The following is a 27,917-nucleotide window of genomic DNA, read 5'->3' on the forward strand; positions in this document are numbered from 1 at the left end:
AAATGCTCCTCAGCTCAGTAGAGCTGGAAAAGATGGTGTTATTCAGGACACAGGGAAACTCATCCAGAATCACTCACCAACCGAGCCTGAGGATACTGGCGGAGCCAGGGTCCTCATGTTCATGGGGCTTACAACCAAGGCAGGCGTCCTGGTGCAGAAAGAGTTGATTTTCCAGGGATTGAGGGATGTGAGATAAAGAGCTCAACCTACTCCATTGAGAATAAACTTCCATAAAGTAATCAAGGAAACAAGAATATTTATCTGGATAGTTAATCTTAGAGGAGAAACTAACCTGAAGGAGAATGAAAACAGAGAAATTCCGAACGATTCTTTGAGATTTTGCCAAATTAAATTCAAGTTTGTGTGCCTATGTTCTGTGTACAGAGCACACACTGAATTTTTTTACTCTGATGTGAAATTAACTGTGCTCTTCAAATATTGGGCAAGGGTCATCAACTGAAAGAATCTTTGTGGGGAACCAGCACAACCTGAAAAAGGAAACGTCAAAGATTCCAGGGCCTTGGTTTTGGGAGCACATTTTATTTGACAGTGCTGGAGAATAAACATCTAGTAGCAGCATAATAGAGAAATGCAACACCAATCTATTTAAAACTCATACAATGAGAAATATGTCTTTCAAACAAACAAACAAACAAAAAAATAAGGAGATTTAGAGACCAGTTGATAAAAATATAAACAAAAATCAAAACTCATTCCATCATCAACAACAAGTTATAACATACAGGGAGTACATTCACTTTACATTCTCAAAAAAGATTGTCATTTTGTTTTCTCTGCAATATGTCAATATATATATATTTATGTATAATATTCACATTCTGGAAGGCAAGAAAAATCTTCAAATTTAATTCCCCAAGTTTAAAATATTACATATATTTCACTTAAAATAACCAAAACATTAAAAATAGCAGCAACACTGGTCTTTAAATATTATTACAGTAGATTATTCACATAATGTAGATGTATTTGGGTAGCTCTTTCACTATTAATATTATCTAATATAGTTTACAAACTCCAAGGTCCTGGTCTCATTGCCAAATAATAATCTAGATTCAATAAATACTATGTAAAGAATAATTATAAAACACAGATTGCAGAACATTCTCCAGACTAGAGAGAATCATACCAAAATGTTTTAGGGAAGAATCAGGTTTGAAGGAGGTTTGAAGGCATGCAGGGAATCTGCAGGATTTCCAAGGCAAGAAAGAATGATCCGACAAGTTCCCTGGAATGTCAGGAATTGAATCCTGAGAAATATGTCTATGTGGAGAAGGCACTGCCACCTCTTCTTGGTGCCATGTTTCATTTGAATATGGCATTAAAGTGATTAACCACTGGAAAATTTCCCAATAAACAAGGGATAGAATCATTTCTCACCAGGAGGCAAGACACCAGACCAGGAGGTCGATATTTATTTTTCATCATTTTCATTTATTCTGACGACCAAAGGCATAGAAAACAAGATTTCAACAGGGCTTTGTGTATTTAAGCCTGGATAGTAGGAAAAGTATTTCTACCCCTATCCTGATCTAAGCCACTGGACCAATTTGCTAATCCTATTCTTTTAAAAGGAGCCCCAGATGTGGTGACAGGGGTTTCTTAGTACCTGGATTCTGTTACAAAAGTTGCCCCTGCAATTGTGGCTTCTTTTTGTATTTCGAAGGTTTTTTAGAAAAGGTAAATGGTTAAGTGTCACAAAATGGGGTTAGACCTATGTTTGCCTCATAGTAAGACTGCTCGCTGATATTTCAATAGTTTGTCCTCATTTTCAAACCACTTTATATACTATTTCAATTGATTCTCACACAGAAGTGTGTGAGGAAGCCAAGGACACATCCAACTGTTCACTTCATAGACCAAGAAAACTGAGGCTCCTGGAGATCATAGTGATTAGATTGTCACGGTCACACACATGGACAAACTGGTAATTTGAAAGGGGTAGGGGAAAAAAAGGGAAAACAAACAAGTTCAGGAGAAAAAGAAACGGAGACAGAAATGGTGTCACTTGGCAGATCGTATCATAAACTTTAAAACAAGCAGAAGGCATTTCACATGTAGAACACAGACATTTAAAAACATTTAAATACTTCAGTCTTCCCAACAGTCTCATACTGGTCTTGATTACTACATCTTTATGTAGTTACTGAGGCTGACACTGAAACATAAGATCATGGAGAATTTCTTACATGAGTTCCATTATTTCCCAGGAGACATAAAAATATTATAGCCTGTTCTGAGGACCCCACTCCTGTTCCATTTCACCTCCAGCACAATAGTTACATGAAAATATATGTATATTTTGACTGATTTTGGTAGTTTTCTAAGGTGTAGGTTTCATAAAATATCATTAGTGAATATTCTTGCTATGTCCTTAGGAAAATTAGCTTTTTCTCTCTTGGATTGAAGCTGAGAAGACTGCAATGAACTTAGAGCTTTTATAAGTTTACGTTTGGACTCCACTTGACAGTTGCTGGAGAAGTAAGAACATTTTTTTAATGACTAATAGTTAATTTAGTAAGCTGTCATATTTCACACAACCTTTTCAAGAAAATTTAGTGATTCTTAGCTTGTCAGTTCCACAAAACAAAATTATACTATTCCATTGTGAAAAAACTTACATATAATGATAATCTATGAACAGAAAGACTTAGGTTCAATGTTCTGGAGAGTGACACTTTGAACTGTTAATCAGTTTTTAACTTTAATCAGTAAATGTATTAAGGAAACAGCTGAATTACAAAGGAGGTCATTCATGACACCATTGCGTAACATGATGGAAAAGTCACACAAATCCCTTTGTTCCTCCTCAGGCACCACCTGTCCCAATCCTCCGACTTAACTTCACCACCTCCCTAACATTCATACACTAGAAATGCCTCCCCAACAGAGTCACCCAACCCTGAATTGAATAAGCGAGGTACCATAAGGTAAGTTATGCTTTTGGCAAGCAGGAAATTGGACAATTCTTTTAGTTCTTCTGAGGTAGTAGAGTCTCTCCTTCTAATATTCTAATGGTTAAGAAAAGTCTAGGGAGCTGAATTAAGAGGCAAGTGGAATGTTGGTCACTGTACGTCACCACTGCTCTGAAATTGGTGGTTATTATGGTTATATAATTACCGCACACTCCACAACTTCTTCAGTGGGACCCTGGCTGTTATGTGGACAACTTATGATATTAAGGTTGCTGTGTGATTGGGTAAGCCACAGCTCCTTGAGGGCACTGTGTAAGTCATCACAACTTGGATGCAATTCCTACATGTTTCTAAAAAAGTGCCTGGCATATAGCAGGAACTCAATAGATATCAGATTACTGACTGTTGAAAATCTCCCATTTAGCTCAGTGAGATTACAAGCAAAAACATACGTAAAAACACCCAACCAACCACAGACTAATTGTCACTAAAGGCCAGGTCACTTTCCCTTGTGTGTGTTGTAGACACCTTTCAGACTATGAGAAGGTTAAACGCAAATGGTACTGGCCATGGTATAGCATGCAATTCCATATTAACCTTATTTCCATCATGACTTTATCATAATGTGGTTGTGGCTGTTTTAGCCATAAATAACTTTTCTGAAGATAAAGTGATCCACTCTCTCTGCTGTTCTTCAAGCTTTTCCGCCAAGCATTTAATCAAGACAGGGTCCACCTTAGAATCAAATTTATTAGCAAACCAGTGTCCATCTTTCATAAGCCACCTTAGTTCTGCTGCTCCATAGATACACACACTTCGGAGGTGAGAGCCAGTACAACTGGGATAGAAAAGGCCTTCTAGATAATTCCATTTGACCAGGCGGGTCTTACTCTGTAGGTCAGACACATCCTGGGCTGTCCTAGAAATCCCCCCGGGGATTCCTGGTACCCGAATTAAGGTAGCCCAAAAGTGCTCATCAGGTGAGTATGTATCTTTAGACCAGGCAAAAAAGTCTTTAACGAGGGAGTTGTTGAGAACATATTTAACAAATGCTCGACTTAAAACAAAATAAGCACTGCCAACAAATATCTCGATGTTATGAGGGGGGGCTTCCTTGGAGATGTTTGTCCTCACTGGTAGTTTCACATATTCATAAGGCACCTGTCTGAGTTCATGGTGATAAGTGAATCTTTCCATCTTAGTGTTAGGGGGTTTCACTGTCTCTAACATATTTGATCCATTGAGTTTCTTCAACTCTGACACTAATTCAAAGTTTGATTTCAAAGGAAAATCCTGCCCACACAGGTTGATAACATATTTCCACTGAACTGAAGACTTGAGAAGGTCTGACAAGCAATTTAAATCAGCCTGGAGTCTGGAAATGTGTGCATATTGTACAATCTCTAATTTGGAAGCAATGAAAATATTGGAGAAGCACTTAGCTAAATTGTTCATGGCAACTTTGAAAGTATCAGATGATTTACGGTCATAATGGATGCAGTAAATATTGTGCTGGTTGTATATAGCATGGATTAGCCTTTCAACCATAACTGCATCTTTGTGAACAACCAAAGAATAGGCTATTGGGAAGCTTTTCTCCTCCCTTGAAACAAGCTTTTCATGGTAGCTTCGTAGGGCCTGATAAATGTCACAATCACTGGTCATTGCCACGACATCATCATCATCCAAGTCAATGATGGTTCTTCTTCTTATTTCCAGACTCTTGCCAATTTCCAAAGGCTCCTGTTCATAGACACCTGAACAGTTAATCTCATACGCGATTTCATTCTTAACATGGGTATATCTGTTCTTTACAAAAGGCGAGGTACTTAGGGAGTACTCAACCAAGTAAATGCCTCTTTCAGGGAAGAGGAGGCGTTTCACATTTAGAAGCTTCAACAAGGAGAACAGCCATAGGGTTAGAAACAGGATGAAAACTTTCTGCTTTAGGTGGTGTTTAAAACAATATTTGAATGTCTTCATTCTGTAAGAGAACAAAGGAATAATTCAGTTGAAATATGAAGAGAAAATTAGTTCAGTTCAACCAACATCCACTGGGTGCCTACCACACACCAGGTAGAATGCTGGGCCCAAAGATGATTAAAACAAGATTCTTGTCCTTAAAAGAATCCAGAAACAAGGAAATGGAAATATGTACAATGGTTGTATTTTGTCGTAGTCTGTGTTAACTATACCTAATTTTGAGGGATGTTGGTTACCAAATAGAATGAAAAATAATGTTAACTCCTAAAATATAGGTACTAAGTATCTTAATTGTCTGTATTTGTGCTTAGCATATTTGGGGAGGGATTGCTCTGGTTTGGGCAGAGGCCTAGAGAATTGGATGCTGTCAAGAGGTCATTAGAAATGCAAATGACCCACCTGAGGCTAAAGGGAATATCCATCTTGATTCTACCTTCAGATCCTGATTAGATCTAGATCTGATGTCAAATGGGGAAAGCCCAGTGAATCACTGCTATAAACTGAATGTTTGCATCCCCCCCACCTCCATATTTTAAGTCGAAACCTAATTGCCAATGTGATTGTATTAGGAGGTGGGGCTTTTGGGGAAGTTTTTAGGTCATGAGGGTGGAGTCCGCATAAATAGGATTGGTGCCCTTATAAAAGAGACCCCAGGGAGCTCCCTTGCCCCTTCCACCATGTGAGGACACAGTGGGAAGCTTGTTGTCTATGAACCAGGAAGCAAGCTTTCATCAGGCACGTAATCTGCTGGAGCCTTGATCTTGGATTTCCCAGCCACTAGAACTGTGAGAAATACATTTCTGTTGTTGATAAGCCTCCCAGTCTGTGGTATTTTATCATAGCTGCCTGCGCAGACTAAGACACCCACCTTCAGAAATAAGAGCAGTGGGCAGACCCCCAAAGGAGCTATAGTAAATATTAGACACTACAATTTTATATAGATTATACAAATTTGGTAAACTTGCACATTTCACTTATTTATTTTGTTAGGCCCCATTTCCTCACAGGGATTAGAAATTTAGCCCTTAAAATGAGAAGAACCTGACTCACTGAGAGAAGGCGGGGGCCAGGGGCCAGTTTGGCAGAATCAGTTTTACGAACCCATCCAGAAGAGCTCATATGTGTGCAAAGAAGGTGTGTAATGAGAAGCTTCCCTGAAGTTAAGGCTAAAGACTGAAAAGCACTAAAATGCCCTACTGGGCATTGATTAATTACACCCACACTGTGTGAAAAAGCCTGAGAAGAATCTGCACATATCCCTGTGGAACAGTCCCCACTGTAGACTGTGAAACAGAAATAAGGAACAGTGTAGAGTGAGCTCACATATGTGTCCAAAAAAGACTATATACACCCAGAAGCCTAGACACAAAGAGCACACGTTGCCAAACTTTTTCTTTCTCTGTCACAACTACTCACCTCTGCCCGCTGTAGTGGAAAAGCAGCCGTAAACTGGGTGTGGCTGGGCTCCAATAAACCTTTATTTACAAAAACAGGCAGCTGGCTGGATCTGGCCCACAGGCCAATACTTCCAGAAGGACTAAGGATCTGGGGCCTGGGGAGGAGGGGGATTTACTTATCACTGAAGAGCCTTTCGGACTATTAGAATGTTGAAAATGATTATATTACTTTATCAGATAAAAATGGGCTACCCAACAGAAGGGCATTACATGTGCTTATTTGGGGAGCAGCTGGAAATGGGGAAATCCAGGGGGTACTACCCAGAGGCTCGAGGACAGGAGGGCTGACCAAGCTCCTAGGCCTGCTTCCAGGAGGTTCAATTACTGAGAACTGGGGAGGTCTGAGGAGCCCACATACAATTTCCTTACACATCGCAATAAATCTTAAACGAGGACATAATCATTGTACCCAATTTCCTTAGAAGAGTTAGCAAGACATTTGAACCTGATTTACTTTTGTAGTTTTCTTTTATACAGATTGATTGAAAAAGCTCTCCTAGGAATGCCATACTCTCATTCACCCTCACTTGAATTACCCTCCTTTAAAGAACGATACCTTATTTATCAACGCCGAACTGTTCTGTAGAATCTGGTCCTCCCCACCACACCTCAGTCTCTCCTCTGTGGGTTTCTCCGGGGTCCTATGCTTAGCTTACTGCTCTTCTCACAAACACTCTTCCTTGCTTTCGGGAGTTCCATGTATACCTTCCATGTATATACATTGCCAACACCTTTATCTTCAGCACCTACGTCTTGCCCAAGCTTCTGACGTGAACATCCAATTACTTGATAGACATCTCCACTAGATAGCCCACGGGCACTCAACATCAATGAGTCCATAACTGAACAGGACACCTTCAACTCTCCTGTGTTTTCTGTCTCAGTTTATCCACTCAGTGACCCAAGCTTGAAACTCGAGAGCCACCCGACTCTTCCATTTCCTGTACACCCACAGAATCATCTCACAAATACGCCTCAAATTCATCCCTTCTTCTCCTTCTCCATTACCAGGTCCAGACAACATCTTTGCTGACCAGCATCACACTTACATAAAAGGGCAAAGGCTTCAGTGCCTGAGGATAACCTGATGACTTCTCCCCAGACTGGGAAAAGGTCAAAAGCCCCTTTCAGGATTTGATAAAAGCTCATTCTCACCAAAAGGCTTGCACCTCCACCCCTTGTTCCTTCTAACTTGGGGAAAGGAATGCTTTCAGTCAAAGGCAATTCTGGCGTGGTGAGTAGGTGAAGGGGATTTACTTGGACTTAGGACAGGGCAGAATAGGGAGGGCTGCTTGTTTCCCCTGATGTTAAAGGCTGTCCCGGAGGCAGACGAGCTCTCCCGCTTAAAGATGTCTGGCGTGGGAAGAAAGTCAGAAAGCAAGGCCTCTGGGCTGTCCCGCTTCCCTCCTCTTCTTCCTTTAGAATTAATTCTTGTCCCTGGCTGGTGAAGCTCAGACACGGGGCCCAGAGCTAGCTCCCCCGGGACTCCTCACAGCGTGCCTGCCACCTCTCCTTCCCGGGTGCCCTGCGACCCTCCCTCTCTGGGCAGGCAGCCATGGCCTCCTGGCTCAACTCAGACTGTGGAGACACTGGCTGGAGTCGGGAAGTGTGTGCGCCAAGCCTTCTCAGGAAGGGCAGGGAAGCGCGGGTGCAGGAGGTCAAAGGTCACAGTTCTCAACCTTAGCTTTTCTCAGGACACAGCCTCTGCATGATACCCACCGCCCCTCCCAGCACAGACGATGCTGACATACATACAATGTTGTAGAATGAATGCCTGCATGCTTCCTTGTAATGCTCTTTGTTAATTTAATAATATCATTATTATTAATGCAGAGTCACTCAATAAAGAGTTGTTGGAACTTCCCTGGTGGTCCAGTGGTTAAGACTTCGCCTTCCAATGCAGGGGATGTGGGTTCAATCCCTAGGATCCCTGGTCAGGGAGCTAAGATCCCACATGCCTCACGGCCAAAAAGCCAAAACATAAAATAGAAGCAATATTGTAACAAATTCAATAAAGACTTTAAAGAAGGTCCACATCGAAAAAAATCTTAAAAAAAAAAAAAGAGTTGTTACTTGGGGTACTGTTCTACCAGGGGCCAGGGGTGGAGGGATGGGAATGATTTCCAGAGGCGTGACCCAGGTCTGACTGGAGCTGGCTGGGCTAAGGCTGGCAGTTACGCTGCCACGTCTTTCCTGGAAAACCAGGGCAGCGAGGTCACTTTCTACAAACACCTCACCCACTCTTTCCTCCTTAAAAGCTCATGGGCAGAGAGCAGGCAGGTGTTTTGTTGCCACGAGGTAGTCTTACATTGCGAATAATTCCCCACCCCTGGCAGAAGGGGTATTTCCCTCCCACCCACCCAAGCAGATGAGGAAGCTGACCTGCTTAGGGAGTTATCACCACGTGGGCGCGAGTGCCTAGTGATGACGCAGAATCGAGAAGGAAATGGCAGCAAGGGTTGATCGCTACATCAAATGAGGTCTATTTGGATAGTTCAATAAAACCCCAACAGGGATGTGGAATGAAGCATTTTCCCCAAACCATCTTCTTTTCCTCTACCCTCCCAGGCATTGTTTACAGTCTTAAAGGAAACAGCAGGCGCACCAAGGTACACCCCAGCTAAGTGGCTATAATTGCCTTCAGGGCTGAATGGCCACAGCCATTAGCAGCTTTTCAACGAACTCTCCTTCGTCAGTAATTCGTCAGCAATTTAAAACCCAGGGCTGTCACTGAAGTACGTGACTCCTAACCCAGGGCAAGAGGGCGAATGGTAAATCACCAATGAACTGGAGGAAGGGTTGTGCATGTGGTTTAGCTTAGGCACCAAGAAGGCGGGCCCCCCCCCCCCCGCCCGCGCGCCCATCCTGCTCCCTCCCTGCACACCTGCACATCTTCCCAGGAGCTCACACGGGCGTGTATGTGTGTGTGTGTGGGGGGCACCGGGAGGAGAAGAGAAAGTAGTGCAAGGGCTTCAGGATGCCCCAGACCCGGACATGGATCCCTGGAGAAGCAGTGGCTTTAAGACCGATCAAACTAAGCCTGGTTTTCTTGTCTCAAATTGGGGATTAGAAGTGCCCCCGCTGGGGCTGTGAGGGCTCTGGAGCCTTGGTGAAAGGAGTTGCCCGCAGAGGTCCTCAGGGCACATTACAGGTCTTTTCTTTCCCGGCACCCAGCTTGCCTGACTCCAAATCTTGGGGTTTTTCCAGTGTATTACACAGGACGTGCTGGTGTTTGTTTTGTTTTGTTTGTTTTTAAGAAAAGAATCCACTAAACAATTTTAGGCAATGTGAAGGAAATGACCTTCACTTTTCTGACCAAAGGAGGAGGTGGAAAGGGAGGAAGGAAGGATGAAGCGGCTGGGAACTAGTAAGATCTTGCTCTGGGCTGAGCTGGAGAAAAGGCAGCCACACGTGGTCCTGGCGGCACGGCCGGGCTTCAGCTTGCGGGAGGCCCCTGCGCTGGACCCTGGACGAGCCCCTCAACCTCTCCACATCTCTGTGTCCCCATCAGTAAAAAGACGTTAATAATTGTAACTACCTCAAAGGGCTTTTGACGTTAAGTGAGGTAATGCATGCAAAGTGCTTTGGCACAGTCCAGATCTTGACTGCCTGGTAAATGCAGGTGTGACTTCAATATTTTAGAACCAGTGCTTGAATGCGTCCACGTAATGCTCGTTATTAATTTAGTAATATCATAATTCTTAATGTAGAATCACTCAATAAAGAGTTGTTACTCGGGGCATTGTTCTAGGTACTCCGTATGTAATAACTCAGTTCCCTCCACAGACCAATGAGGTAGGTACTACCTCTCTCCCTCTTTTACAAGACAGGAAACTGAGGCACGTGGAGATAAAGAAATTGCCCAAGGTTATACAGAACTAGAAAGTGCTTTAGTTGGAACTTGAACCCAGAGAGTCTTTCTCCAGGGGTGAACCCTCTAGGCAATGCTGTCTCTTGGAATATAAATTTAAAAATACTCCTTATTTTCCACAACAGTTTTAGTCCTTGATTAAAATTTCTCATTACTGTGTCTTATCTAGCTGTCCTAAAGTTGGAACAGAAGTGAACATCAAACCACGTTTGAAGTCCTCAGAACTTCCACCCAGTTTAAGGGCTTATTTAGACGGAGAGTCAGCCTGGAGGAATGCTGGCTGATGAACACGTTCTGTTCCTGCAGTCGGAGGCTGGCGCCAATCCACATGCCAGTGAAGAGATCAGTCAATCTCCCAGCCAGCGGAATCCACTAAAGGAAAAGAAAGCGAGCTCTCCCTAAGAAATTCTGCCATCAGTTACACTTGTATCCTGTCACTGACTATTCACTGATTCACTTGTTCTTGTTCTGACCAGTGACACAGATTGGGCTCTCTGAGAATTACTAATTGTTTTAGAAACTGCCTGGGTGCAATCTCTCTCTACGTGGTGAATATTTCCTCTATGGGCCACCTGTAAATTCTTAAAGTTTGTATCATTATATGTCAGTGTAAAAAATAGGCTTTGAAGAGTTTATTGATTTGGAAATGTCAGAATTTTGTTTCTTTCTAAAGTCTTACAAAGAGGAATCACTTAAGAACACTAATATAAAGATGAGGGCTTCCCTGGTGGCGCAGTGGTTGAGAATCTGCCTGCCAATGCAGGGGACACGGGTTCGAGCCCTGGTCTGGGAAGATCCCACATGCCGCGGAGCAACTAGGCCCGTGAGCCACAACTACTGAGCCTGCGCGTCTGGAGCCTGTGCTCCGCAACGGGAGAGGCCGCGCTAGTGAGAGGCCCGCGCACCGCGATGAAGAGTGGCCCCCGCTCGCCGCAACTAGAGAAAGCCCTCGCACAGAAACAAAGACCCAACACAGCCAAAAAATAAAAAATAAATTAATTAATAAAGATGAGCTCACTCAAAAAAAAAAAAATCCTGATCTAGTTGAATAAGCCAAGGTCCTCCTACTGCACCTCTCTGATTTCAATAAAGCCATTGATTCTCCCCTCGGTGACATGTTCATCACCAAACCCAAGGAAAGTTTTGGGGTAAGACCATTAGTGGGAGGATGACTCAGCTGAGATGCACTTCCTCAATGCCCCCATAGCACCTGAAGTCAGCAAAGGAGCAGAAAGGCAAGTTTCTTGCTCTGATGACCTTATATCTTCATCGTTCTAGAGGGAAGATTGCAAAAGGCAAATAATTATCAGACTGTGTGCAGCTAAACAGTAAGAATGGTGTCACTGGGTCAGTAATACCATACAATATAAATTGAGGACAAACGTCCTCAAATAATAAGAGGTTATAGTCTCAAAAAGGAAAAAAAAAAGGTTTTCCATTCTCTGTTTGTAAAAGTAAACTTTCTTCTTTATTTTCTTCAATCAGGAAGTCAAAATAGTCTAAAAAAGAAAACAAAGCTCACCAGTAATCTGCCACCTGGCCATAGCATTCTGTGGCAGTATGTCCATCCAGACTGTTTTAAATAAACATGCCTGTTTTGCCTTCCTTTTTTTTTTTTGGTAAAAACAAAAATTTTTTTAAATTAAAAGAAGTTTTTTTAGGTTTCTTTTTTAAATTAATTTTTATTGGAATATAGCTGATTTACAATATTGTGTTAGTTTCAGGTGTATGGCAAAGTGAATCAGTTATACATATACATATATCCACTCTTTTTTAGATTCTATTCCCATAGAGTATTGAGTATTGAGTAGAGTTCCCTGTGCTATACAGTAGGTTCTTATTAGTTATCTATTTTATACAGTAGTGTGTATATGTCAATCCCAGTCTCCCAATTTATCTCCCCCACCCCCGGCTTGCTTTTTAACAAGAAGGCTCACTCCTTAGGCACCGTCTTAGCTGTTTCTTTCATTTCACAATATACTGTGAATGAGTCCTCTTCTAAACTGGGTCTGTGAACTGTTAGAAAGTAAACGATTTCTGAGGTCAACATAATTTTCTATAGGAGAAAAACAACTGAAATAATAGAATTGACTTTTCTGGGCCTTCCCCACCAAAGCTGAATTAATTATCCCATAATTCCTGAAGAAGCTTAGAAGGAAAATCCTAAAGCTGACAAGAACTTCAGTGGTGACTGAGTCTAAATTCCTCCTTCTCTAAATGAGGAAGCAGAGACCTACCCATCATTAGACCCTGTTTCACTCTTGGGATGCCGGGAACACGTTCCCCCATTACATACATGTTTGTATATCCAGCTGCTCCCCCTTAAGGGAGTGGACAGAGGGGGGACCTCTACTCCCCCTACCCAGGCCCCTCAGGTGGTACTCAGTCCAGCTTGGCTCCACTGCCCCCACAGCTGAGGCTGTTCTGGCCAAAGTCAACAAAAATCTGCATGCTGCCAGAGTCGGAGGACACAGACCTGTCGCTCTCTAATGGTCTATGCTGAGCGCCAGTACCATTTACATTATCTTATGAATTCCATTCAATAAACCTGTGAGGGAGGTACTATCATTGTCTCCATTTTTCAGATTAGGAAACTGAGTCACAGAGGACAAGTAGCTAGTATGTGGAGGAGCCAGGATTTTCAACTGTGGCCCGATTTCAGAGCCTATGCTATTAACCATAATGCGAGGTTGCCATTCCAATCTCTTGGCAGTAGAAAAACCCTGTTGGTTCTGCATCCAAAATGTAGGGGATGTAGGGGAATCCACCCATCCCTTTCCACTCTAACCCAAGCCAGCATCAACTCTTGCCTGTATATGAAGTAACCGCCTCACTAGCCTCCCTTGCTTCCCTCTAACCCAGGGGTCCCCAAGCCCCGGTCCACGGGCCGCACAGCAGGAGGTGGGCGGCGGGACAGCGAGTGAAGCTTCATCTGCCGCTCCCCATCACTCGCATTGCTGCCTGAGCCTTCCCCCACCCCGCCACCCTGGTCCACGGAAAAATTGTCTTCCACGAAGCCAGTCCCTGGTGTCAAAAAGGTTGGGGACCGCTGCTCTAACCCACTCTCTGTACTGTAGCCCAAACGATCTTTTAAACCCATCAATCACATCACTCCCCCTCCCTACCCCACTCCTTACACTTCGACCACCTTCACTTGGGTTTCACTGCACTTACAATAAAATCAGAAATCCTTCCCACGGACAGAGGCCCAGCCTGTTCCTGCCCCTGCCTTCCTCTCTAACTTCATCTTTTTTTTTTTTGACATCCTTGCGTTGAGGTTCTGCACAATGTTTATTGGCTAGTTTCTCAGGGGGTTGACAGTAACACTAACACTTCACATATGGCAGAGAAAAAAAAAATGTGCCTTTTTTCTTTAAAAACAAAAAAATTAAAATACCCAGCATCATAAATAAAGTAGGTTATCGTATTCTCTTATTTTGGATCCCCCCGACTTTCTGCTTCAAACGCAACAACAGTCCTAGTAGTGCTGGAGCCCGGGGGCTTGAGGTGAGAGGGTGAGGGTCTGCTTGCACAGTTTGCACTGAATTTTCTCCAACTTCATCTTATTCTGCTTTTTTCTTGCTCATTAATCTCTAAGCAATACCAGCCTTTCTACAAGTTCCTGGAACACCACAGTCTCTTTCCTGCCTCAGGACCTTTGCACTTGCTCTTCCCATGTTGAGATCATTTTTCCCTGAATCCCGGCCTGACTGGCCCTTCCATATCCCTCAAGTCATAGGAGAAATATCCTTTCCTCTGATCGTCTCTGATCACCCTTCTCGAATCTCTTTCCTCACTGTCACACTCTTTGTTTTCTTCTCAGCACTCATCACAGCAGCAGTTACTCTGTTTACTTGTTTATTTCGATCTCTGGGATAGGCCTCACTTACGCTCTACCCCCTGCCCCATGTACATACCTACCTGGCACAGGATGGTTGCTCAGAAGAACAAAATCAGAAGACCCAAGTTCTATGCGGGCTCCGCCACCAAAAATGCCTCAAGTGTCCCTGGCAAGTCATTTAATGTTGGGTAAGTCTTTATTTCCCAAATGTTGAACGGGATAATGGTTTTGCTATCCCACAATGCTGTTATGAAAGTCTTATGATACAATGCATGTGAAATAGCTATGGAAGGAAAACTGTGGTATGCAGAAGTCAGGTACTAGGACCTTTACAAGATGAATGATTTCTTGGGAAACCAACATATTGACTTTTCCCTGGTTTTCTAAATAGTACGTTCATTATATTTCTAAAATAGGACATTCATTATTCTCTTCATTCTGACATTCTAATTATTATTTGTTTTTCACTTCCTGACAACATTCTTTTTTGTTAATGTCTGAAGTATATTGTTCCCGAAGATGTACATACCCCTATCTTCGATTTTGAAAGGTAGGAAGATGGTTACTCTAGTTAAGCTTTAGAATTTTTTCCCCAGTCTGCTCAATATTTTTTGAAAGATCAAGAGCCAAAGATCTTTAAAGCCAATTCCTTTAAAAGACACCCAAGAAGAGTAAATGGAACTAGTTCTGTGCAGTTACAAGCAGCTCAACTGTTTCTGTAACTTTATGCATTGCAGAAGCTGTAAACTTTTCCCCTGAGTTCATTATCTTTAGGGGCAATTCTCTAGAAAGTACAAAACTGCAATGACTTGTTCTAGCATCCCTGTCAGGCAAAGCCATCCCCAGGGACCACGTAAGAAAGTGGTCCTGAGGAATCTGCAGCAATGCGAGTACACAAAACATACCCTCAAACAGGGCCTCCAACGGCTCAGTTTCTCAGATCATATGTCCAGTTAAAACTGTCTCACTCAGGGAAACAAGATGCCCCTCTTCCAAAGGGGCTCTGGTTGAGGTCCCTGTGGACCATGTCACAACTGATAGCTTCCTCTACAGGCAGCAGGCTTCTGTTTACAAGTACAAAGACTATGGTCACCGCTTTCCTTAAACGAAGGTCTACCTAACCTGCAAGATTTGAGAACAGAGGTCTGAATAAAAATCCTGGACGGGAATATCAGTCTATCAACCACCTCTTAAGATTATAATTCTTCCAAATAGTAACTTGGCTGGAGCCTCTCCGGTTTGGGGGAGATTTATAGGGTCATTTAAGGTCACGTGGAAAATGAACAACCCACATTAGGATGTATTTACCCCACGGGGGTCCCTCAAGGTCGTCGCAAATCTGGGCTTGCAGCAGTAGAGGAAAAAAAGTGCCAAATTCAGCCAGCTTTTTATAGTCACACCAATTAGGAGACAGCCAACGATTCTGCGCTTTGTTGCATCTGGTCCACAGGGCAAACCTCAAAAGCTGATTGTGTATCATGCTGGGCAAACTATATGGCTAAGAAGTCTTTAGTAGGAAGTCGAAAGGACCAGAAATGATGCTACTGAATGAAAAGTTTTTTATTTTGTAACAATTTATGACCCTCATTATGTTGCAAAACATTGTTTTTCCATAAAAACAAAAACAACAAAAACAAAAATGGTGGTGGGGGAGTGAGGTTGGTTTAAAAATACCTATGCCGTCCAATTTCAGCTCTGATGGCAACAGCTTAAATCAAATGTTTCCTTCTTTGTAGATATAAAAGGTTACAAAAAAGGTGTTCGTTGATGTATTCAATCTTTATCTCCCAAGCTTTATAAACAGAGAGGTTACATTCCTTTCTTCAGTTCTCTTCTCTGCCTTCCACACTTAGCTAGCCCAATACAGACCCAATATATAGTTTATGTTTTATGTTCTAACTTAAAAATGTGGCTTTATTTTGGCTTCTTTTTCTATAAAGAGGAAAAACTGCATTGAAAAACATTTAACTCCTTTAAAAAAACAAACAATCACATGTTTAGTGCACTAGAAAGAAAAAAGAACTTTCTCTGCCCAAGGTCTACATGCTATGATTTCCACCCCATCTCACCCCACCCCAGAAATTTCTGGAAGCACTTCTTTGGTATTATATGGCTAACTCTCTATTTTACACTGCCGAAATTAATTCCTCAAAGGTTATGCAGCAACTGAAGAGACACAGTAACTGATTTCTACACCTGCATTTAAAGTAGAATTTCCAATGCTGTAACTACATCAGAGGGAGCACAGGGAGCCACAGAGGTGAGTCAAGGGTACAAACAGCAAAAATGGCTTAAAGCCAGGTCACACTCTCCATGAATGGATTAGATACACTCAGTTTTAAATCATCAGAAAGGCTCCTTTGTTTACCTTCTGTGTTCTGCCACTGCGGTGGGGAGCTGAGCCGGAGATTTCAATATGCTTCTGCCCTTCCACTAAAAAATTCTAGACTGGCATCCCTGTCAGGATGTTACCATTGAGTCAAGATCTGTATTGCTTGGTTTAAAATGGAGATATTGTCCCAAGAGCTGGCGTGCACAGAGACACAATAAAGTTAAGACCCAGGAACTTAAGTTAAAGGTTCTGCCAAAATAGGAATTTCAAAAGCAGAGGTTTCATGTAAAACCAGCTGGCACCTCCTACAAGGAGACATTCTAGTAATGGTTTTTATTATTATTTGTATTTTTATTGAGGCACTGTTGATTTCCAACATAAGTTTCAGGTGTACAACATAGTGATTCACAATTTTTAAAGGTTATACTCCATTTATAGTTATTATAAAATATTGGCTATATTCTCTGTGTTGCACTATATATCCATGTTAACTTATTTTATACATAGTAGTTTGTACCTCTTAATCCTCTACCCATATCTTGCTTCTCCCCCTTCCCTCTCTCCACTGGTAACCCATAGTCTGTTCTTTATATCTGTGAATCTGTTTCTTTTTTGTTATATTCTCTATTAATGGTTTTTTCTTTTTTTTAAATAAATTTATTTATTTATTTTATTTTTGGCTTTGTTGGGTCTTCATTGCTGCGCATGGGCTTTCTCTAGTTGCAGCGAGCGGGGGCTACTCTTCGTTGCAGTGTGCGGGCTTTGGAGCACAGGCTCTAGGCGTGCGGGCTTCAGTAGTTGCAGCACACAGGCTCAGAAGTTGTGGCTCGCGGGCTCTGGAGTGCAGGCTCAGTAGTTGTGGCACACGGGCTTAGTTGCTCCGTGGCATGTGGGATCTTCCTGGCCCAGGGCACGAACCTGTGTCCCCTGCATTGGCAGGCGTATTCTCAACCACTGTGCCACCAGGGAAGTCCCGCTAGTAATGGTTTTAATTAAGATAACAGGTCTCAACATGTAGGTTTTATTTTTGGCTAATATAATAAAAAATTAAAAAGATTATTTAGTTAAAAACTAAACATCTCAGCAAATTTATATGCCAACTGTATAGAATACAAAAGTGAAAGACTCTTCAGATCTCCAAATGTATTATAATGTTACAATCATTGAAACCGTGTGGCTAGAATAGACCACAGTGGGATGACCACAGAATAGAGTTCAGTGGGATGAAATTCAGAAACAGATCCAGTAGGCAAGGATTGTATGTATGGCTCTAGTAGGGACGGCAAATGCCTCCCAACATCCATCCTCCCTATCTTCTTTACTAAGAGAATCTCTATATTGCTGCTGGCAGTAACATACCCCTCTAAAAGACTTTCTCCCCAGCCTCCATTGTAGAGGAGCAGTCAATGACATACAATGTGGGGTATCTGGGAAAGTTCTTCAAAAGAACCTGATTCATGGTGGAAAGTATGCCATTTTCATCCATTTATCTGCCTGGAACTCCAACATGATGGCTTGCATTGTAGCAGCCACCTTGGGACCGTAAAGAACAGACTAGGAGAATATTAGCAACCTCAGCCCCAAAATCCTCAAACCACTGAACCACCGGCAGCAAATGCCCACTCTGCATTCTTATTACATGAGAAGAAGAAGCCTTTATATGTGTAAGCAATTTTGCAAACATGCACTTTGAAAGATGACAATATGAAGATGGCAATGCTTCTCTCTCTCTCTCTCACACCCACACCCCCCCCACACACACACAGACGCAAAATAAAGCTTAAACCAGGTTAAAGTGTCTACTTGAACAATAGTATAATCCTGTATATAGTCAAGTGCAAATGTGTCTCACATGACGCTGAAATTCTCCTCTGTCTGGATTTAGAGGCAGATGGTGGCTTTAGATAAACCTCTGAAGAAAAGCAAACTCCGAGAGTTACCAATTTAACTCTGATATTGGCATGAACAGAGCAGCCTGTTCACCAGGCCTCAGGTAAGCACCACCCAGCTTACGGCACATCTCCTCTTGGTTTTGGCCAGGAGCCCCATATGATCTCTGAAGGTCACCTTGCAGGTTGGCTGCCTTCTTGAGAACTTGTTTGGTTACAAACTTGTTGTACATCAAAAGAAAGATATCACTACCACGTAGGGTGAACTCTGTGGAGTAGTTCTTCCCTCCTCTCCTTCCTGCCACACCCTCGGCTCCCTCCACCTCACCCTCCTGCTTTACCTTTGTATACAGCATAATGGTTTGGAATTTAAAGCCAAGGTTTCTGAATTAAGTTCTGACTACACTAACAAGCTGTTACTAATCTAGTTAGCCCTCTGCCTCATCTGTGAAAGAGGGCCAGGGGCACTCACTCACATGGATGCGGTGACGACTAACTCAGCTCATGCTCTGGGTATATTTTGGCAGGAAAAGCCAACGGGCACTTGGGGTGCATTGATGGTAAGGGGTCAAGAGCATTTAAACAGGCAACAGCCAGGGAGGAGCACCGGATAACACAGACCAGGGGCTACTCTGCAAACACGGACTGCGCTTTGTCCGCCACATGCCAGCCCCACTCCTGCACCCAGAGACCACCTCCAGAGGCAGCAGCAGGGGGTCTCCATCGGGCAGGATGGTGCAGAGGCCACATGAAAACCTTCCACATTCTCATGGTCAAGAGAGAATCAGGGGCTTCCCTGGTGGCGCAGTGGTTGAGAATCTGCCTGCTAATGCAGGGGACGCGGGTTCGAGCCCTGGTCTGGGAAGATCCCACATGCCGCGGAGCGGCTGGGCCCGTGAGCCACAATTACTGAGCCTGCGCGTCTGGAGCCTGTGCTCCGCAACAAGAGAGGCCGCGATAGTGAGAGGCCCGCGCACCGCGATGAAGAGTGGCCCCCACTTGCCGCAACTAGAGAAAGCCCTAGCACAGAAACAAAGACCCAACATAGCAATCAATTAATCAATTAATCAATCAATCAATCAATCAATCTTTAAAAAAAAAAAGAAATAGGGAGAAATGTTCCCTAGATCAACAGCAAAAAAAAAAAAAAAGAGGGAATCAGACAGGTGCTCACTGTAATATTCTTACAACTTTTCCATAGGTTTGAAATTTTTCCAAAATAAAGCTGTTGTCTTTTAAAGAGAGAATCATAGGGGCAACAGGGAGCGGACAGGACTAAAAGCCTTTGAAAGCCCCTGCCTTATATGAGGATTCAGGCGAAACACTGTTAGTAGCATGGTTTTAAACATCTTTTGAAGTCTAGCGTCATCGCTGTCTTCTCTCTATAATCTATACTTTCGAAGTGTTACCCCGTTCACTTCTTTGTTATAAAAGTAACTTTTCTTTTGTTGTTCCATATTTAGGAATTAGTTGATGATCATAAAAATATTCCATTATTTTATGGTGGTAAAATATACATAATATAAAATTTACCATTTTAACCATTTAAACAAAATCAGTAGTGTTAAAAAGTCTCTGTTCCTTAGCCTATCCTAGAAAAGCCGTTTCGCAAATGTTAGAGAGATCGTGGGTGGGTGAGTGGTTGGATAGATGGAAAGATGGGTGGTTGGATGGATGGAGAGGTAGATGGACATGGATGGATCCATGGTTAAAATTTTAACCATTTTTAGGTGCACAGTTCAGTGGCGTTAAGTGCGTTCACACTGCTGTGCAACCATTACCACCATCCATCCGCGGAACTTGTTCATCCTCCCCAAGTGAAACTCTGTGTCCATTAAACACTAAACACTCTCCTCTCCATGGCCCCTGGCAACCACCATTCTACTTTATCTTCCTATGAACTCGACTCCTCTAGGAACCTCACATTAGAGGAATCATGCGATATTTGTCATTTCATGGCTGGTTTATTTCACTTAACATCATGTCTTTAAGTTTCATCCATGTTACAGCATATGTCAAAATTTCCTTTCTTTTAAGGTGGCGTAATACTCCATTGTATGTATTATCATATTTTGTTTTTCCATTTGTCTGTGGATGGATACTTACATTGCTTCTATATCTTGGCTACTGTGAGTGCTGCTGCTATGGACATGGGTGGACAAATGTTCATGTCCCTGCTTTCACTTCTTTTGTGTACAGATCTTATATATGCCTTTACTTTTATATATCCTATTTATGTCCCCCTTCAGTTGGCCGCCCATCCAGGAAACATTAGCTGTGTGTCTACCACATGCCAGGCAGACACTACGTTAGATTCTGGAGAGATACACCTAGAAACTGTTGCCTGGGGGAATGAATACAGAGGGAAAGAAACAGTGAGGTCTTAGGAGACTTGACAACACAATCTGAGAAATCCCAGTTATTCTGTTACATTTGAATTTTATCATCTAGAGATAATTTTCCCAAAACGGTAAGTCACTAGCTAGCGTTTGGAAAAGTTTCTATTCTTCAGGGATTCTCTTGCCGTTGTGTTCCTTTCATGTTCCTCCTTCCTTAGCATCTCTCCTCTGGTTCCACATCCGTTCCTCCAGCTCCACAATCTCCATTTCCCCCTAGTAGTATTTTCCCACGATCTAGCCTTCGCAACTTAATTTGTGCCTACCTTGTGTGTCACTCCACTTCTCTCTCCCGACCCATCTAATACAACATCTTTCTGTCTCTGCCTGCCTGAGAGTAGGGCAGGGTGGTGGCTATAAAGGCTGAAGTAAGGGAGAACCTGGAAAAGACGATGGCTGGCAGAGAGAGCCCCCCCTTGTTGCCCCCAGGCGGAATGTGGGCGGATGGGGAAAGGCCGCCACAGTGCAAATAGTCCAGCTATGCCACAGTGATGCAGAGAAGAAGGAAGAGAAAAGGAACCTTGGCAAGCACAGGAGCTATGCTAGGCCTTGTTCTTCCTGATCCTGGGCACATGCTCGCCCTCTGCTGCCGTCTGGTAGATGACCAGGAGAAATACCAAGGTCTGCAGAGCCTTTGGAAACAAGTCCAACCTATCCAAGAGCAGAGAGGCTGACTGTCTGAGTCTGAGCATAGCCAGGAAGCCCTCCTTCAAAGGGACAACCTCGTCTATTCTCCCCTGAACTAGATTAGAAAAACAGAGGGGGTGGGGGAGAAGGAAAAGCAATCAAAGACCCAGAAGTACAGGGTATTCATGGAGATTTACTAGAAATTACAAATTTAATAAATTACAAAAATAAGTGCCCTTATCACCCGGCACTTTTTTTTTTTTTTTTTTTTTTTTTGCTTGCCATGGTAAGGGAGAATGTCACATCAAAAGCGGTTTGGTAGCATCCTGGAAGAGAAAAGTAGGCTTGGATTTTATTGGGATTTTTTGCAGTTTGGTTTAACCCTGGTCTTTCAAACCAGGGTGAGGGAGGAGGGAGAGGGTTTGGGTAGGATTGGATAAGGATCATGAATGATGGAAAACTGCAGGATTCCAGGCACTTTTTCATACCCTAGCAATCATGGCTCAAAAGCATTCTTGCCATAGAATTGTTTTGCTTTTTGACTTTTTAAACTTTTTTTGGTGTGATTATATTATCTAAGTGTACTCCTTTAAGAATCATGTATGAGCACAATTTTACATTAAAAAAAATCATTAAATAACCCGAATCTCTTGGCGAAATATGGACTTGAGCACAAAATTCTTGACTTCTAGAGCCTGGGTGGGGAAGACTGTGAAGCAGAGAAGAATGACAAGGCACAGCTTTTGCTTCCTATTATTTGGAAATTTCTGAATTCACCTTAATCTGACCATAAATAAGTTGAAACTTACCTTTGTGTCACCTACGAAAAAAACCCCAAGCTGATGGTATAAACATTAACAGAGAGAAGCAATCGTCACAGTCCAACTGCTCCTGCCGACATGCTACAGAGATTGTTCCGTGAGGGGCACTGAGGATGGAGTTACAGAACACGGCGCCACACGGGGAAACCGTGCGAGGGGCACATCAGAACAGCAGTAATTTAAATGCAAACAACGATGGGACTGATGACAATTATTCTTCTGATTTTAGCCCCACAAGGTCTGCAAAAGATGCCAAGTTTTTAAGCCTCATTAACTGTGACGAAGGCCTCTAACAAAGAAGCTCATATTGTTATTAATTCCTCAGGCCAGGACATCAGCAGACAAATTGGCAGAAGACTCAAAGGTTTACGTGAAAAAGGACAGAAATGGGACTCAAATAGATCTGGACAGACTTGGATCTAGTAAGACGAAATTTAACAGAGATAAATACAAAGGCTAACACTTAGGTCCAAGAAATTAACTGTGTCATACCAGATGGAGAAATGTGATTTAACAGGAGCATCTGGAGAGAACAGTTCAGTGTTTTGGCTGACTATGCTCGGGAGGAGTCCCGGTTCATTTGGTACGAGACTGCCAAAAGATTTTTAAAAGGCAGAAAAACCAAACCAGAAACCAAACCAGTGTGGTCCTGGACAGCGTGAGAACCACAGAGCTGCAGAACATGAGACCCTAAAGGGATCTTAGAGAGCATCTTCCATCAGTGTAGACTGTGGGACAGAGGACCAGATGGGTCTGTGTCTGGGTACAACCCTCTACTAGGATAGTGTCTCATAGAAGGTAAGCAGCACAGTGAGAAGCTAGTGACCACAGGAGGGAAATGGAAGTTTAAGACAAAAGAAGTGAAAACTCAACAGGAATGAAAGCTGGCTCCAAATATTAAATGGTGGGCGGCTGGGCCCCATCCCCAGAGGTTCTGTTTCAGCAGGTCTGATGGCCGCAGAATTTGCATTTCTAACAAGTTCCCAGGTGACGCTGATGCAGCTGGTCCAGGGACCACACTTTGAGAATCACTGTTCTAAGTAACAAAATCATTGTTTTTGTTTTGTAATATATATATATTTCTAAGATTTTACTAAGATACAATGGCTTATTTCCCAGTAAGTCCAAACTGGGGAGAATTTATTGGTTTTAAAACACCACACATTAGTATTTAAGATTATGCTCCTTTTAAAATTTCATATTGTTTAGCAGAAGTTCCATCTTTACTTTCTGACCCTTAGTGTTTCTTATTAGTTCAGCTTCATAAAGCAGACTTCTGCTTCTGCTTCCATTCCTGGCATTTTATATAATAGGTAGTTTCCCTCTGGTCTCCCACTTTTCCTGTATTTTTCTATTGTGTTCAGCAAATCAAGCTTCATTACATATTAAGATGTGACCTGCTTTTATCAAATGGTATCTGGTTTCCCACATCTTCTAAAATAGTAAATATCGACCCAATCCTTTCCCCCCAAAGCCCACCTGAGCACACTGTGCCCAGGGGCCCATTAGATTTTGAAGCAGCTGCATTCAATTCCTGATTAATTGAATTTGATCTTATATACTTGAAGCTTCAGCCTTTAGATCCCACTAGGAAAATTACCAGCATATGGAAATGCATATAAAATGACATGCAAAGCAATGCAAATTAATATAAAACATAATCTCTAAATTGCTTGGGAAAAGTCTGTAAGCCTTGACATTGATATTATCTGTTTTGCTTCTTGCACTCTGACAAGCAGTGACTGGATCCTTTTACTACAGTTAATTTCATGCAGCATCCAGCACCTGACACTTGTTGACATGCTAAGTGGGAGGCGACCCTGTCTGTGAGTCAGGCAAATGGGATCCTGGCCTTAACTTTGCCACTATTTGGCTCTAAGGCCTTGGACAGGTTTTCAAAATTCTGAGTCTCAGATTCTACATCTGGAAATGATGGAAATGACATCATCATAATAAAACCACCAGCACTAAGGCTTACTGAGCACTCATTATGTGCCAGGTAAAATGCACACAGGCACACACTGTACATAGATGATGCACACACACGTTGTGCATACACGATGCACACATGCCTACCTTGTGCATACATCGTGCACACAGGCAATCCTCACAACTGCCCACAAGAAGGTACCATAGAACGTGTACCCCTTAGATGTGGTGCCATTTCAGGGACCAGGAAACCAAGGCAGAAAGGTCAGGAAACTTGCACAAGGTCATAAGCTAGGGAGTGGCAGGGCCAGAGCCAGGGGCGCTCGGCAGTCACACTCCAGGGGCCGCTCTTAGCTACACTGCAGCTCTGTTTCATGATTTCCATCTACGTTTCTCCTAATCATTAAATTTGCATGATCTACAAAGTAAAACTTCAAATTTCACCGTCATATGGGCTTCAAAATATTGTTTCAGTAGATGGTGATGGTTTATGTTACATGAGTTTGATATCAGAATGGCAGCGCAATCAGACTTGTTTTTTACCTACTACTCCAAGAGTGGGGGGGGGGGTCCAGAGATATCCTCGATGTTCCACCTCTCCTCCCAACTTGCTCCATCCCATTCACATATAAATATGCATGAGGCTCTCTCATCTTCAAAAAACCGTCCCTCCATCCCACTTCTCACTGGAGGAGTTGCTTCTAGGGAGTTAAGTGCGGTGGCCACTGTTAGTCCTCAGCCCCCCAGCACACACACACTGGCACCATGCAAGGTGCTCACTCCCACTACGGTTTAGGTTGAGACTCAGCACCGCTGCCCTGGTTTTCCTCCCACCTCTCCCCATAAAGATAGGGGCTCTTTTCCAGGTCACCCCCACCAATTTACCCCAGCCTTAAAATAACACCCCAATACAGATGACCCCCAGCATTTTTGGAGCGTCTGCTTTCTCCAGCCACTTATTAAGTATTTTCACTCAGGAGCCTCAAAAGCAGCTCAGACTCAACAAAAGCAAATGTGTCTTTCCTCCCCAAATCTGCACCTCCTCCACATTCCTTTGTAAATGGCAGCACCCATCTACCCAAGTGCTGAAGTCCAAACTTAGAGGGAGTCCCCCTGCACTCTCATACCTTACAGTAAACTAGTCAAGTCACTCCAGAGTCTATCCTGAATCTACCCACTTGTGTCATCCTCACTGCCACTGCCTCAGATAGACCTCCAGGCCCCTCATACCCCCCACCCAAACTAGCCGTGTCTACTTCAGGGGCTCCTCAAATCCATTCTCCACACAGCACCTGGAGTTTTGTTTTGAATCTAAATCTCATCAGGATACTTTCAGGTGTGAAACTGTCTTGAGAATCAAGCCCACAAAATGGCCCCAAGGCCTGGCATCATCCAGCCCTGGCACCTGCTGACCTCGCCTGGCGCCATTCTCCCCTCAGGTCACATTGGACCTCTCCTTTCCTTGGATCCTCCCTGCTCTGCCCTCCTCTGGTCTTAGGGTGCCCTCTTTCCTGGGGTGATAATACTTGCCCTTTCTTCTCCTCCTCCTCCTCCTGCTTAGTTTATGCAGCTCCTACTCATCCTTCGGGTCCACCTTAAATCTCCCCAAGAAGGCTTCCTGCCTCCCCCCAGACCAGTAAGCTACCTCTGTGCTCCCACTGCACCCTAGTATGGGCCTGGCACACAGTAAGTGCTCACTAAATTTGGATTGACGGATTGACTTTTCAACTTCACATCATACAATCTGTCTTATTGCTTTCTTCCTGCATTCAAACCTAAAAAGGCCCAGGTCACCAAGTCATACTCCCAACAGTGGTGGCTCCTGCTGTCATTCATTCTCAAGGGAGCAGATACTGGGCACTGCCACGTACAGTCTCCACCTGCCCCCGCCCCCATGACCGAGCTCATTCAAAGTCAGGATGATAACTATTTATTGCCTGCCTATCCCAAGGGTACTTAATGTGATGCCATCAAGTGCCAACTTGACTTATTGCCCAACTCCGCCATTCACTCCTATACCCCTCTGGGCAGACATTGCAGTATTTAGTAAATTTGCTTCTCAAAGGAACACTTCTCACCAACCCCCCTCCCCCAACGAAACTCTCCTTTCACTCAGTGCCACACAACCTGACTCTATGGCTATTGTTTCTCTGCAAATACAAGTAAGATATAAGATATGATTCAATAGCATCTTAATCGGTCATTTCTCACAGACAATTGATTCTTAGAAAGTGCAACAGAGGAACTGCTCTCTGCAACAACCCACTTACTTTTAAAGATTTTACTTCCTCAAGACACCATCAACAGAAGCTATCAAAACGGACAGCTAGGTTCTAGATTATCTTAGACTGATAGGTGGTTTAATAATAAAGGCATGCTTCTGGAAGATCAGAAGGGGTGACTTCTGTCTACCAAATCACATGGACACTTAATTTAATATCATCCCCAACTCCCTTAATCTTCTGGTTTGCTGCTTTTCAGTTTAAAGGACGAGAAGAGGAAAAGACAAGTGCCTAAGGGCTAAGGCCACCTCTCCCTTACCCAGCGAGGGAAATACACGGTTCCCGGCTACAACAAGGAAAACCTCCCCCAGGCAGGAAAGCTTAGTTCTGAAATTTACAAAACAATACCCACCCACTAGCACTTTTAGCCTAAGTTAAGATGGTAAACTGACTCGAGAGCCCAGGCCTCGTGGCTCGGATCCTCGGAGGCTCCCAGCTCGATGGAGGAGGTGCCGCCACCTCACAGGGGGACGATCCGGGCCAGCTCTGCGGCACGAAAACTTGACCTTAAAAAGCGCAGAAGCTCGTCCCAGCGGAAGGCGCGGCCGGGGGGACTGCTCCGCAGCTTCTGATCCCCAAACTATTAAGAGACACCCCACTCCCACCTGGCCCTAAAGGAGAAGCCACGCCAGCAGCCCATTCCCGCGCTACGCGCCCGGCTCCCGCACACTCGCCTCCGCCGCCCACAGGCAGCGTGGCCCGGCCCCGCGGGTGCAGGGCTGCGGAAAAGCAGGCGTCGCGATTCCGGCTCGGCACGTTCCTCGCGGAGCCCGCCCCTCTGTGCCCCTCACCTGGGCGGCTCCAAGTGGCCAGGAGACCGAGACAGCGGGACCCCTGACCCCGGAAAGGGCGCGTCCGGGAGCCGCGTTCTCACCGCTCGGGGAGAGCCCCGGGGAAACCCTGGTGCGGACGCGCCCCGCTGCTCCCGGCCTCCCCGCCGGTCCTGCCCCGGGAGCCCGGGATGCGGGCGCCGTGGCTCCGTCTCCCAGGACACCCTCACGCTGACACGTGCTGGTCGCCCCGCAGCCCGCGGACCTCGGAGAACTTTCCAGCGTCCGGCAGCCGGCGGGGCCCCGAAGTCAAGGCGGGCGCGCAGCGAGGCCAAGGCTCAGCCCGCTATCCCGCTGCGGCTGCCCCGGGCAGCCTCCCTCCCTCCCTCCGTCCGTCCCTCCCCCCCTCCCCCACCTCGCGAGGGACGCGGCGCCCAAGTCTTCCCCCGCTGGAAAGTGAAAGTCGCGATGAGGGGGTCCGGGCGTCCCCAGGACGGGCCAGGAGCCCCGCACCCCGGCCCCGCGCGTTCCTCGCTGGACTGCGTGGCCAAGTGGACTTACGAAAGGGAGCGGGGGGAGCCCCGAGCGCGGGGTCCCCGCGGGTGCAGGAACCGCTGCGGCCGGGCCGCGAGCTGCGCTGCGGACTCCTGGTCCCGCGGCGGCGGCGGCGGCGACTGGCTCCCGCCTCCTCCTCCTCCTGGTCCTCCGCCGCCACCTCGGCGGCGCGCCCTGCTAGAGAGTTGCTCTCCCTCGGCCGGGGACTGTAGAGCGCCGAGCGGCCCCCGT

General features: G+C 44.4%; 1 protein-coding gene across 1 annotated transcript; it reads right to left on the reverse strand.

The window, feature by feature from the left end:
* Positions 1 to 553: 553 nt before the first annotated feature.
* GCNT4 (glucosaminyl (N-acetyl) transferase 4) lies at positions 554 to 27,760 on the reverse strand. The gene is made up of 2 exons (XM_036845497.1): positions 27,693 to 27,760; positions 554 to 4,917 (listed from the first exon to the last, which is right to left on the reverse strand). Exon 2 carries the CDS (start codon positions 4,914 to 4,916, stop codon positions 3,552 to 3,554), a length of 1,365 nt encoding a protein of 454 aa, XP_036701392.1. The 5' UTR covers position 4,917; positions 27,693 to 27,760; the 3' UTR covers positions 554 to 3,551.
* Positions 27,761 to 27,917: the final 157 nt, after the last annotated feature.

This window comes from Balaenoptera musculus, chromosome 3 (genome assembly GCF_009873245.2).
Source record: "Balaenoptera musculus isolate JJ_BM4_2016_0621 chromosome 3, mBalMus1.pri.v3, whole genome shotgun sequence".
NCBI classification, from domain to species: Eukaryota; Metazoa; Chordata; class Mammalia; order Artiodactyla; family Balaenopteridae; genus Balaenoptera; species Balaenoptera musculus.

Coding starts and splice junctions, on each gene's coding strand:
- GCNT4 (XM_036845497.1), bottom strand. CDS start 4,916: ATGAAGACATTCAAATATTGTTTTAAACACCACCTAAAGCAGAAAGTT.